The sequence below is a fragment of the Protopterus annectens genome, chromosome 4.part0 (genome assembly GCF_019279795.1).
Source record: "Protopterus annectens isolate FY-2018-M chromosome 4.part0, PAN1.0, whole genome shotgun sequence".
NCBI classification, from domain to species: domain Eukaryota; kingdom Metazoa; phylum Chordata; order Ceratodontiformes; family Protopteridae; genus Protopterus; species Protopterus annectens.
In genome coordinates this window covers 1,462,118,074-1,462,131,173 of record NC_056733.1, presented here as the reverse complement: position 1 = coordinate 1,462,131,173, position 13,100 = coordinate 1,462,118,074, and the positions used below count along the sequence as shown (strand labels likewise).

Sequence of the window (13,100 nt, the reverse complement as noted above, 5' to 3'; positions counted from 1 at the left end):
TGAAGTTGAGGTCCCAATCAGGGACTGGTGGTTTCCTTGGGGGTTTTATATTCTTAGCCCCTCTGAGGAACTGTCTTAAGAGAGGAGAGAATAAAGGAGGATCTGTGTTGTAATGTGCAGAAATGGCTGAAGCACGGATTTTGATGGAGGAGAAAGAAAGTCCACTGTTTAACATCTCAGCTAGGTACTGTAATATTTGAGGTATATTTATTACCCAAGGATTCTGGCCCTTTTTCTGATTCCAGGCACAAAACCGCTTCCATTTGGCGGAGTAGGCTTTTCTAGTAGAAGGTCTTCTGGCCTCCAAGATGACATCCTGCACCTCCTTGGAGAGGAGGGTCTGTTGTGAAATCAAGGGATTCTCCATGCGGCTAGATTTAGGGTTTTGAGCTGGCTGTGAATAGTTTAGAAGTTGTGCTGGGACAACAGAAGAGGCACTAGAGGTAGGATCCATGGTGAGGAATGTGTCAGGCTCTTCAGGAGTGGATACCAGTGTTGTCTTGGCCAGTCTGGAGCAATGAGAATCATTTTCGGCCTCTCTGCTCTGGGTTTTAGTAGAACTTTGGGCAGCAGAGGGATAGGCGGAAAGGCATAGACTGTCGATGTTGTCCAATTGAAGGAAAGTGCGTCCACTTTCCGGGCCTGTGGATGATAGGTCCTTGAGCAAAATTTTTCCAGTTGGTAATTTCTGTGGGTAGCAAAGAGATCTATGTCTAGCTGTCCCCATGCCTGAGTTATCTTTGCGAAAACTTGAGGATGCAACTTCCATTCATGTGGATCTGTCATATTTCTGCTTAGGCTGTCTGCCAGTGTGTTTTCCTTCCCTGGCAGGAATTGTGCCTGAAGTTGGATTTGCAATTCCAGAGCTGTGTTCCAAAGGGTCATGGCTAGTCTGCAGAGGGGGTATGAATGAGTTCCCCCCTGTCTGTTTATGTACCACATCACTGTGGTGTTGTCTGTCCTTATCAATAGCTGGCCTGGATGCAGAAGGTCTTTGAAGGCCATAATAGCATTTTGCACTGCTAGCATTTTCTTTTGGTTGATGTGTGTGCTTCTCTTTTTGGGACCATTTTCCCTGAATGCACTGATCTTTCATGTGTGCCCCCCAGGCATAGTCCGAAGTGTCTGTTGTGATGATTTGATTTGTTTGAGGTATGCAGAAAGGGAGACCTTTGTTTCTTTGGCATGCTTGAGCCCACCACAGAAATTCCTTTTGAAGACATGGAATGAGTGGTATAACTGTTTCCAAACTGTGGCTGTGTTGAGACCATAAGTTTTTTTAGGTACCACTGAAATTTCCTCATATGCAGCTTTGCACATGGGACCAGCAGGATGCAAAATGCCATGAATCCCAGAGCCTGCAGGACTTTCCTTGCAGTCAGCCTGGTGAAGGTTGCCATTTTGCTGAAGTATTGAGACAGTTGCCCTTGTTTGTCTGGCGTGAGGTAAGCCATCTGGGTGTTTGTATTCAAGCTGGCACCCAGGAAAATTATTGTTTGAGAGGGTATTAGTTTTGATTTCTTTTTGTTGACTGTGTATCCCAGAAAGTTCAACAGTCTTATTACAAACACCAGGTGTTTCAGAAGTATGTCCTTGCTGTCCGCTTGGATCAGGCAGTCGTCCAGATATGGGTATATTTGTATTCCTTGAAGTCTGCAGAAGGCAATTACTGATGCCAGGCATTTCGTAAACACTCTGGGCGCAGTAGATAAGCCAAAGGGCAATGCAGATAGGGACATGCAGGTATGCCTCCTTGAGGTCCAATGTTACCAGCCAAGACTCCTTGCCCAGCATGGGAAGAAGCTGCTGTAATGTGAGCATCTTGAATTTTGGTACCTGTAAATATGTGTTTAGGATGGATAGATCTAAAATAGGTCTCCAATCTTTGTCCTTCCTTGGTACCAGGAATAGTCTGGAATAAAACCATTGACCTTGTTCTTTTGCAGGCACCTTTTAAATAACTTTCATGTCCATGAGAGGTGAAATTTGTTTTTGTGCCTCTGCCCTTTAATTTTGTGGCAGGTTTGGCATGCCTCTCATTTTTGGAAGGGTGTGAAAATGGAATCTGTAGCCTTTGTCTATAATGTCCAGGATCCATTTGTCTTTTGTGACAATATGCCAATTTTTTGAGAATAATGCCAGTTTTCCACCTAAAGGTGCTGCCATTAAAGCTTTGCTTGGCAGGCAAAGGGGAAAGTCATTGTGTCTGCTTTCTGAATGACTGTGATCTATCTTCTCCACCTCTTGGGGTTGGTGCTTGCCATTGCCTGGCTCTGAATGATCCTTGAGATTGCCCTCTACTTCTCAGGCGCCTGTATCTGCCTCTTTGAGGTCTGTCCGTGGCTGGAAAGGACCAATTTTTTGAAGGCCAGTTTCTGCTGAAACGTGGAGGTTGTACCTGCAGGAAATCTTTCACTGTTTGCATTGATCTCGCCTTTTCCTCCATTTTCTTTAGTACCTCCTCAGCTTTAACACCAAACAATACATCTTTTTGAAGAGGTGCATCTAGTAATTTAGCTTTGACATGATCTGGTAAGGCTTGTTCTTTGAGCCAAGCATGTCTACGTATGACAGACCCTGTAACAGCAGCTCTACATGAGGCCTCTAAAGCATCAAAACCACACTGCAAGGTATGTTTACCCACTTGCTCTGCACTATGCAACAAATCCTGCAACTCTTTTAAATCTGGTTGCTCAGGTTGTGTCATTTTGCTTTTCAATTCAGATAATAAAAACTGTTGATCCTTTAACATATGGAACTGACAGTTTAATGTCCTCATGGTTAAAGTGGCCGAGGTATACACCTTTTCCCTCCACCTTTCTAAAGCTCTGGAATCTCTCTGAAGGTAATGGGTTTTTAGCGGTAGAGGCCTTAACTCCCTTGGGACCCTGTGAAATATTTTCTGGGTCAGCAGTACGGCTTTTGTATAGGAACTGGTGTGAATCTGGAACCCGGTAATACCTGTCAGGTTTAACAGGAACCGGAGTTAAAGAATCTGGGTTGAGGCTGGCTTCTGTGTACACATCATCTAATATATCTAAGACAGGAGGGATAGCCAGAGGCCTATGCTGGGGGAGCAAGAGAAAATCCCTGAGCCTTTTTTTGGAATCTGAGTAATCTTGGCCTTCCCAGTGAAAGTGTTCCCTCAAAGTATGGAGGGTTTCCCCAAAAGAGTAATCCTCAGGGGGGGGAGACCGAGGGAATAGACTCCTCTGCATCAGAGTCTTCAAAAGGAGAATATGTATATTCCTGGTCCTCAGAATGTTCAGAGGTAATAGAGGCTTGATCTGAGGAAGGGTAGTCTTCCTCTAATCTGGGTCTTTAGTCCGAGGGGGGTTGAGAACCCCTGATAAGAGTAATCAAATCCTCAGCCATTTTGAGCATCTGTTTTTTAGGCATGGGGCCTTGAGAAGGGGTCTGTGGTCCTTGTTTTTTAGTTTTCATGGCTGCTTTAGATTTTGTGAAAGCCTTAATAGAAAAGGAGGAAGGCCTGAAGACACCTTGAGAAATGGCAGGCCTGTCTAAACTCTGGGTTTCCCCGCCAAAAGTGGCGTCGGTATCTGTAGTCTGAGTGGGGGCCGAGGAGCCTGCGTCCTCAGGCACAGAAGACACCGGTAAAGAAGTGTCATCGGTAGTCAGGGGCTGTGTAGGCGCCTCGCTGAGAACCGGAGAACCGGTAGTCGGCCTTAGCGTGGTGTCAGTAGAAGTCGCGGACCTCGTATGTCGGTCCTTATCCTTGCGTCTTTTACCACAAACTTGAGTTGGGAGTATCCGAAGACATAATATAATTAAATTTTTTACCAAAATAGTGATGGGAATAGTGATGGGCGAACTCCGCCCAACGCTTAATAGTGCGTTTGTTGAATCTAGCACAAAAACGACAGGCCGTGACGTCGTGGTCTGGGCCTAAGCAAGGAATACAGAAAGAGTGGAAATCCTTATGCGGTATTTGCTTCCCACATGAAATGCAATTATTAACTTTGTATGACATCGGTCTGAAGCAAGAAAAGTTTCCCCAATGGGGAACTTAGCTTTTAAGAAGACTTCGGCTGAAATATTTTCGTAAATCTCAGGAGCTGGCCGACCGGCACTTGCGAACTGCTTCTGCTTCGGGCTCCGCGCAAGAAAGACTGAAGAAGATGGCGTCGGCTGGCTCTTTTATACCCCTGCCGCACTGACGTCAGGGAAGAAGTGACGACAACTGACACCGGACCTAGACTTTGGAATTCGGCCGACCGAGGACCCGCCTGACGGCAGGATAACCCATCTGTTATGACTGCAGCTGTATGCACGATGAACATCCCAGTCTCTGAGAAACGGTAGTCGGAAGAGAAGACATCTTTTTTTTGTCTAGAATCGGTAGTGAGAATGGTCTCCTCAGAAGCTGGTGCCTGCACCGTGGCTCCGGACCTGTCCAAGGCAGAGACAGGCAAAGGCTCGAAAGACGAAGTGGACTTCTGTGGCATACCGGACTCCGAAAGGGTCTCGGCAGACGCCTGCATAGAAAGCGAGTCAGGCATCAGGGGCTGCGAGAGCGCCTCACTGAATGCCGGAGAACTGACTTGCTTAGCAGTAGCATCGTTGGAAGGCTTACCTTTGTGTGGGCTGTCTCTATCTTTACATTTTTTCGGAATGTCATCAGATTGTTGACTGACAGATGCCATATCAGAATTCAAAGACGGAATACGAAAATAACTGTCTGCCATTAAAGAGGGCACAGAACCGGCAATGAGAGATGTCGTGGTCTGGGTCTAAACAAGTGATGCAGGATGAATGAAAGTGTCGGTGTGTGATCTGCTTTTCAAAGGCAAGACAATTAACTTTTTTCGGACATTGGTTAGAGCAAGAAAAAAAAGGTCCCCAATGGGGTACTTAACTTTAGACGTTTTCTGCTGAAATTTGACTTCTGGTAGCGACAGACTAGCACTCGTGTGAACTGCTTCTGCTACGGGCACTACGACAAGAAAGACTGGTATAATGACGTTGGCTTGCCTTACTTTATACTAACGACCTGATGCCTGACTACAGACGACAGCAGCCGCTGCACAAAAACAGTGACTCTGGTATTCGGGCCGGCCAAGGGCTACCACAGCAGGGATAACCCCACAGGTGATGACTGCAACAGTGAGGTTTTACAGGAACAGCACATTTATTTTATTGATATCAGACTACTAAGAAAATCCGACAGGGTAGAAGTCCATTTTCAGCAGAGGCCCTGGAAGAAAAGCTCTTAAGTATTAAAAACATTTTAAAGACAATTTTATAGTCTTTAAAAATAAAGCAAAAAATAAATTATGGTTTAAATAATTACACCAAATTAGGCAAAATACAAAAACATTGGTTAAGAATAGATACAAGTTATATCGTGATTTAATACTTGAAGAAATTTTAGCCACTTTATAGATACATTAAAGGTACATTAACATAAATATATTGGAAATATGACAAATGACAATATATGGTATATGACTGACTGCATTACGAAATCTGGACAGATTTAAGTGCTTATAACGAAAAATAAATCTGTAGAAAAAAGAGTGAGCAAATTAATAGGAGAGTGTATAATGAAATCAGAAAAAGAAATAGAACAATGTGTGACAGCATAGAAACAGAGCTGTAAAAGGAGAAATTATATTTTTTTATTTTTACAGAAAAGAGTAAGTTTCACTATTTTTGGGAAAAATAGTTAAATAGATAAGAATGGATGTAATGTTTGAAGAAAGAGAAAGTAAATATAGGCAGAGAGAGAGAGAAATCATGTAAATTGTAAAAAGGCTTGTGGGCAGAATATGTGAAAAGGAAATAGTATGAGAGACATGGACTGTAAAACAAATCTAAAATTTTTAAGAATTTGCTAGAAAAATTAGATTACGGTGAGAAAAATGAATAAAAATAAAATGAAGGAAGGGAAGGCTCAGCATTAGGAATAGCTGAATTAGGTTATGGACATTATAAACAGATGGATAAAAATTACAAATTAGCATTTTGTAAAATACTATAATAATAGAGAAAGGAAAAAAAAATAAAGGGGTCTGTGGTGGAGTAATTAAGTTTATATGGAAAAGATAAAAGAAAAGATAAAAAATGGAGACAGATCACACTAAGTACTACAGATGATAAAACATTTATGAAAATAACACAAAAAGGATGCAGAAGATTTTGGATGAAGTTATAAGAGTAGGGGTTTTGGAATCAAAAGGACTGAGGTGAAAAATGTTGACAGTAAAACAACTAATAGATGTGATTTTGAAAGAAAAAGGAAGTACGACTAGTGACATATGATGTAACAAAAGCATTTGTTAAGGTTAAGATTCTAGAGACATGAGAAAAAAAACTGAATACTTAAAATGTTATGAAATGTGTTGGATGAAAGTTATGGTAAACTGATGTACAGGGGGAAAAATAAAAACTAGGAGATAAAGTAAACAAAAATGTCCATGAAGTAAGTATCTGTCTGTATTGGTAATGAATACATTAATTCAAACATGTATATATGAAATGAAAGTAGTAAAACGGGAGATGGGAAAAGAAGTTAAAATACCAATTTGTCTGTCATAGGCAGGTGATTTAGTGATTGTGGCTAAAATAAAGCATGGCTAAGTGAAGTGGTTGTAGGAGTGGAGGCACTATTAAAGAAAGTTGGGCTACAGTTAAATAAGGCAAAAAGTAGAGAATTATTTGAAAGAAAGAAAATAACTGAAACATATACTAGGATGGAAATTAGGAGTGTAATTTAGAGAATATGAAAATGCAATAGAACAATAGAAAATAATGTTGGAAGAAATAAAAATATATAATGGTGGAGACATGCTAATCATTTAACTAAAAAGTGTATATGTTAAATGCAGTAGGCCACACAGTGGGGCAGCTTTTACCATTGTTGCCTCACAGCAAGAGGCTCTTTGGTTCAATTCTCGTCTGAGTTGCCTTCTGTGCGGCATTTGCATGTCCTCCCTGCATTTGCGTGGGTTTCCTCCGGGTGCTCTAGCTTCCTCCCACATTCCAATGACATACAGCTGGAGCATTTCTCCCCAGGCCTCCGCTGAAAATGGGCTCTGTGCCAGTCGGACTTTTCCCGTAAAAAAAAAAGTTAAATACATCATTAAAAGAACTAGCATATTTAGGGGTACACATGCTTCCAGCTAAAATGGAGAAAGATGTTAGAAATATTTTTTAATTGTATTTGGGATTAAGACTGAATCTAGTGAAAAGGGTGGGGAAATGTACACCAAACAAATGAGGTTTGAATTTGTTTGGATCTAAAAAATGATCAACTATGCATTTTTTTCTGGATAATACAGAAGGTGAAAAAGAGCCAGAAATGATGGGGAAAATGTTGCATGTTGGGTATGGAAAACATGGAAAAAAGAGGCGGGAAAAGAAGTGGTAAACAAGAAAAGGCTGTGAGAATAAAATAAAATTACAGAAGGTGAAAATTATGAAGGCAGAGAATTAAGTTATACCAATATTATGGAGAAATATCACATGGTATATCCCTGGAAAGAATTAAAAGACTATGTAAAAATGCTATAAACAGAAGAAAAAAAGTTTGATTTTTTTGATCAGGGGATCTTCTGTGGAGAAACCAGCTGGATAAGTTACTAGTTACAACTAATACAAAATACAAGGTATTGAAAAAAAGAAAAATGTATTGAGAAGAAAACTTTTTTTATGTAAAAAGTGAACCGCCTGGAGAAGTTTTAAAAAGAAATATAAATATGAAGGATTTTAAAATATAGTAATGGATATGGCATATGGAAAAATGAGAATGAAATTGAAAAAAAATGGCTCAGAATTTTGTTGACAGCAATCTGGAAATTATGGAAAAGATTACTGTATAATAAAAATGGAGAAGATAAAGAGATGCTAGATGAAATCAAAAGATAGTTGTGGAAGAAAGTATGGGGATAGATAAAAAAAAGTAGATTCTTTTTCTTGAAATGGTGACAGAAATTTTTTTCTTCTGTGCACATCATATGTCATGGTTTAAAATGGAAAGAAATTACAAGATATATGTTAATATGAATGTGTAAACAATATAAAAAGTGTAAATAATGAAAGATGTTAAAAACAAAGCTACTTCTCTTTTTGAGTACTCGGTGGTGTTGTCACTGGTGCTTGAAGAATTCCAAGACGGAGGAGGAAAAGAGATAGGCTGAGTGTGTTGTAATGCAATACACAGAATTATCCCAAACAGAATGGAGATTGCTGTTATAGAGCTTGGGGAAGGAAAAATGGAAGCTCCTTTGTTGACAGAAAGGATGGCTCAAGATGAGCCAAATGCCAGTGAGGAAGTGAACTGTAGTAATATTGCAGATCGTGTGCTGGGAGAGGTAAAAAGAGGAGGTGCTGCCACATGAATCAGGTGAAGGAGCCGGATTACCAGAAGGTGCTGATAGATGGACTATGCATGGCCAGTGGAGTAGCTGGTTTTATGTCCCTGCATAATGTGAACAATAAGAACACTTGCGTGGGTGCAGAAATGTTAAATTATGGAAAAAAAAAAGATGCTGTGACTGAAGCTGGATGATAAGGACAGAAGCAAGGACAACAAGACCAGACCTTTAATACTTGACAATGAACAGTGACACTATTAACATGTATGAAGTTATGGACAATATTAATTTTACCTTTGGGGTTTAAAGTACAGGATACAACAGTACTAATATACTAAGGAAAGAAGAATTTTGTGAGGTTTCTTTTGAAACTTTTACTTTACTTGAAAACTTATGAATGAAGTGGAGAACGTTTATTAGCTCCATGGAATAAAGTTAACGTTTCAGAGCTTAGGACTGCAGTTACACAAAAAAGGCACAATTAACAATATCTTGATAAAAATGGGAGGATAATTCACCTAGAATTATATGAGGAGCACGACTTTGGTTCATCCATCTACCAGCTGCTGAACAGCACTGGATACCTTCCTTCCATAACATGCTTTTTTTTTTTTTAATTTTCACTAGCCTCTTTTCCATAGTTGTCTGCATGCTCCTCTATCCACAAGCTGTTTTTTTCCCCACAGATTAACATAGTTTGTCTTTAAATAATTCCACATGATTTTGTTTGCTTGCCTACATCTTGCTGACATCAAACTAGACTGCTGCATGGTCACTGCTGGCTAGGGACATGTTTACTTCAAAGGCTGATAATCTCCTCAATCTTGATAAGCACAACTGCTAATCTTTCTCATATCTTTCAGACTAACTGCAAGCAAAGGAGGTAGAATGAAATGGTGACAGCAGACCAAGAGGAATTCACCACTCTTCTTCAGAGAGAAGAATGTTTCACCTCATACTTTTCCTGGTCCAAAAACATTATCCACTCCAGCTACGCATCTGTCTCCTTTCTTTTACCATCTGCTAGTCAACATACCATTACCTAACCTCAGCTCTACCCTGCTCTCCCTCAAGTCTGACGACCAGTCTGCTACCTTTAGATGAATTTCAAGGTCCACTTCTGCTTGCTCTGCCCCTCTGATGACGTCACATGAATCAAGCCAAATTTTAGGACTGCAATCACTGTCAGTGAAGGCACAACCACTTTGAAGAGTGATGATTCTAAGTGCTGGGGAGAAGTTTTACTGACCATGGAAATGCTTTTTTTAACCAACGTATATTGGTTTATGTTTGCCTCTTGGTTGATCTAGCTGACCTGAAAGCACGTAATGTGCTGATGCTGACAGTCTCAACAGATAAAGCTTTGTCCATCTTAATGACTTCCACTTGTAAGACATACTTTATGTAGTGTTTGAAACCATTTCAGCTAAGAAAATAATGCTCAAAGTATGTTAAATAAGTGATCAACATTTCACTCAGTTCAAATATGAAGACTTCAACTTCCATTCTCTTGCTCTTACCTTTCTTGTAGATGCCTTCAACTTTTCCTATCTTGTCCTTGCCGCTGACATCCCCCTCCATATATGGAAACACACGAGCTTGGTGCGTCCACAGGTAATCTTTGGAGCCAAAGAAATGGACAGGGAACTCACCAATATCGTGCTTCATTTTCAGGATGTTGGCAGGGATGGTTTTAGGGTGAGCAATCTCTGCTGGCCACCACCTGCAAAAAATTAAAAGTAGAAATGGGAAAGAAGTGACATCTGTAAGGACTTGTCACAAAATGTGATACTTCACAACAGTCTCTTCATTAAGTGAAAAGTGACGCACTTTTAATTTTTGTACTTCACTCTACGGCAAATTTCAAACATATCAAATACATTTACAGTTGCCTTCCCAACACTGACTATTATTTTCATTCTATTATGGAAAAATAAAGTCAACTAGTAAGAACAAAGCAACAATCGGAGCTTGTAAACTCTGAATTGGAATCAGAGATGAATGCAGGTTCTGATGATGAGGGTGGATCTCTGAGGAAAGTACAGTTGTGTACACTTATCATAAATGTAGATGTTAGAGTGTATTCACTGTTGCAGTCATCACATTTGGGTTACCCCTGCCAGGGTAGTCCTCGACCGGCCCAAACACCAGAGACTTAGTATTTCTGTGCTGGTTGCTGTCGCTTGAGGACTGACGTCAGGTCGTCCTGTAGTATAAAATAAGGCAGCCAACACTTTTACATCAGTATTTCTTGCCCTAACCTGTCAGGGGCCCCCAAAGTAGGAGGAAAGGTTCTGGAAGAACCCCACCAGTGGAAAATAAATACCAATATGTCCCTTGTGAGGAAAGAACAAAAAGGAAGAATGGTAATAAAAGGAGACAGACTAAAGGGGGATGGAGGGAGGCAAACCAGGAGTGCAACAGTGAATACACTAACATCTACATTTATGGTAAGTGTACACAACTGTACTATGTTCTTCGTATTTCACTGTTGTGGTCATAACATTTGGGTAGATTCCCAAAGCTGAGAAAATGGGTGGAGGCAGTCAAGGAAACTAGGGGCTGGCTAGGATGCCCTGCAAGACTGCAGAGGAAAACCCTGCCCTGGATTTGGAGAAGAAAAACAGGTGGTAATGCTTGGTAAAAGTGTGAACAAATGTCCAGGTGGCAGCCTCCAGGATGTCCCTGGTGGTGACTCCTCTGAGGAAAGCTGCAGAGGTGGAGGCTGCTCTGGTGGAGTGCGTCCTGACCCAATTGGGGGGAGGCTTTCCATGCTGTTTGTAGCAGAAATGGTTGCAGTGTGCTATCCATTTGGAAATGGTTTGCTTGGAGATGGCTTTGCCTTCTGCCCCTGTAGCAAAGCTAACACGTAATTGATCAGACCTTCTGAAGGATTTAGTCCTGTCCAAATAGAATCTGAGCTGTCTGTGCACATCTAGAGAGTGAGGAATCCCTCCCCCTTTTTTCTGGGGATTAGGAAAGATGGTGGGCAAATGAATGGATTGGTTGTGGCTGGATTGGTTGAGAGCCACACTGGACACCACCTTGGGCATATGAGGGATGGGTTAGTTCTGAGGGATACCGTGTCTGTATGGAAGACGAAGGGTTCCACAGCCATGAGTGCTTGCAGCTCAGAGACTCTTCTGGCTGAAGTGATTACCAGAAGGAATTCTGTCTTCCAGGTGAGAAATTTTAGCACTGCAGAAGAAGCTGGTTCGAAAGGGGGAAGGGTGAGCTTTTCAAAGACAAAGTTTAGGTCCCAAGCTGGTGTTGGTGCCCTTCTGGGAGGCCTCAAGTTGCTAGCTCCTCTGAGGAACTGCTTGATCAAAGGATGTGAGAAAAGTGGCTGCTCAGTGGGAAAATGAGCAGAAATAGCAGAGGCATGAATTTTTATACAGGAATAGAGACCACAGTGTAGTAGGGTCAGCTAAGGTATCCAGGATGAGAGGGATGGAGGGCTGTGCCATATTGGCTCCCTTAGCCTGAATCCAGGTGCAGAACCTTTTCCATTTATCTGCATAAGACTTTCTGGTACTAGGATGTCTGGCCTCATGGATAACATCCAGAACCTGTTTACAGAGGATGGCAGATTGGTTGGGGGTTAGGGAATAAGCAAAGCTGCCAAATTGAGTCTGCAATTATGGATGCATGAATTCCCCTTCCCTCTGGGTCAGGAGGTTTGGAATCGGAGGAAGATGCCATGGAGGTCGCGGGGACAGGCTGCGTAGCAAGGGGTACCAGTGTCGTCGGGGCCAGTCTGGAGCTACAAGAATGATCCTTGGTTTTTCCTCCCTTATTTTGAGCAGTACCCTGGAGATGAGAGGTAGGGAAGGAAAGGCATAGACCGATGGATTGACCCAGGGGAAGGACAGGGCATCCACTTTCCAAGCCATCCAGTGATGCTCCCTGGTGCAGAATTTGCTGAGCTGATGGCTGGTGTGGGAGGCAAAGAGGTCGACAGTACAGTTTTGTACCTACCATAAATGTAGATGTCCGAACTGGATAGCATCTGCAGTCATAACAAGTGGGTTGTCCTGTCGTCAGGCAGCCCTTCAGTCGGCCGGATTCCAAAGTCCGGGTCCGGCTTCGGCTGATGTCGCACTCCACCCGACGTCATCTCTGTTGGTCTTCGGGTATAAAGGCATCAGCCGACGCCATTTTCCTCAGTGTTTCTTGCCCCAGATGCCAGTAGCCCTCTTGCAGGCTAAAATTTGGATAGATGCCAATGTTTCCAAATAGATAGAGGTAAACACAACAATAAGCAAGTATGTACATATACACAAACAAATACACCATAAAAGACTCCCCCCCAACAGCTAGCTATTAGAAGGGTAAACCACCTAGGAGTACCACAGAGGGGATGGAGGGAGGGTAATCCTGACTGCAGATGCTATCCAGTTCGGACATCTACATTTATGGTAGGTACAAAACTGTACTATGTCCTTCATGGATGCATCTGCAGTCATAACAAGTGGGTAGAATACCATAGCCAACTAGGGGAGGAGGATAAAAGTAGATTATGGTGTGTTTAGGATCCCTTGCAGTACAGCAGTGGCAAACCCTGCTCGGGATCTGGAATATAGAGGCAAATTATAATGCTTGGCAAATGTATGCACGGAGGTCCAAGTAGCCGCCTCAATAATGTCTTTGGTTGCCACTCCTCGTAAGAAGGCTGTGGTAGTGGCTGTTGCCCTTGTAGAATGAGGTCTTATGTTCTGTGGAATTGGTTTTCCATGGAAGGAGTAACAGAATCGTATGCAATTT

At 41.9% G+C, this 13,100-nt stretch overlaps 1 protein-coding gene across 6 annotated transcripts in view; it reads right to left on the bottom strand.

Moving 5' to 3' along the window:
* NSD1 (nuclear receptor binding SET domain protein 1) overlaps positions 1–13,100 on the bottom strand; it is a 1,335,896-nt gene that overhangs the window by 522,695 nt on the left and 800,101 nt on the right. For all 6 annotated transcript variants that reach the window (XM_044069301.1, XM_044069302.1, XM_044069304.1 and 3 more), the window contains one exon: positions 9,857–10,059. In XM_044069301.1, coding sequence (XP_043925236.1) covers positions 9,857–10,059 — 203 coding nt within the window. The remainder of the gene's footprint in view (positions 1–9,856; positions 10,060–13,100) is intronic.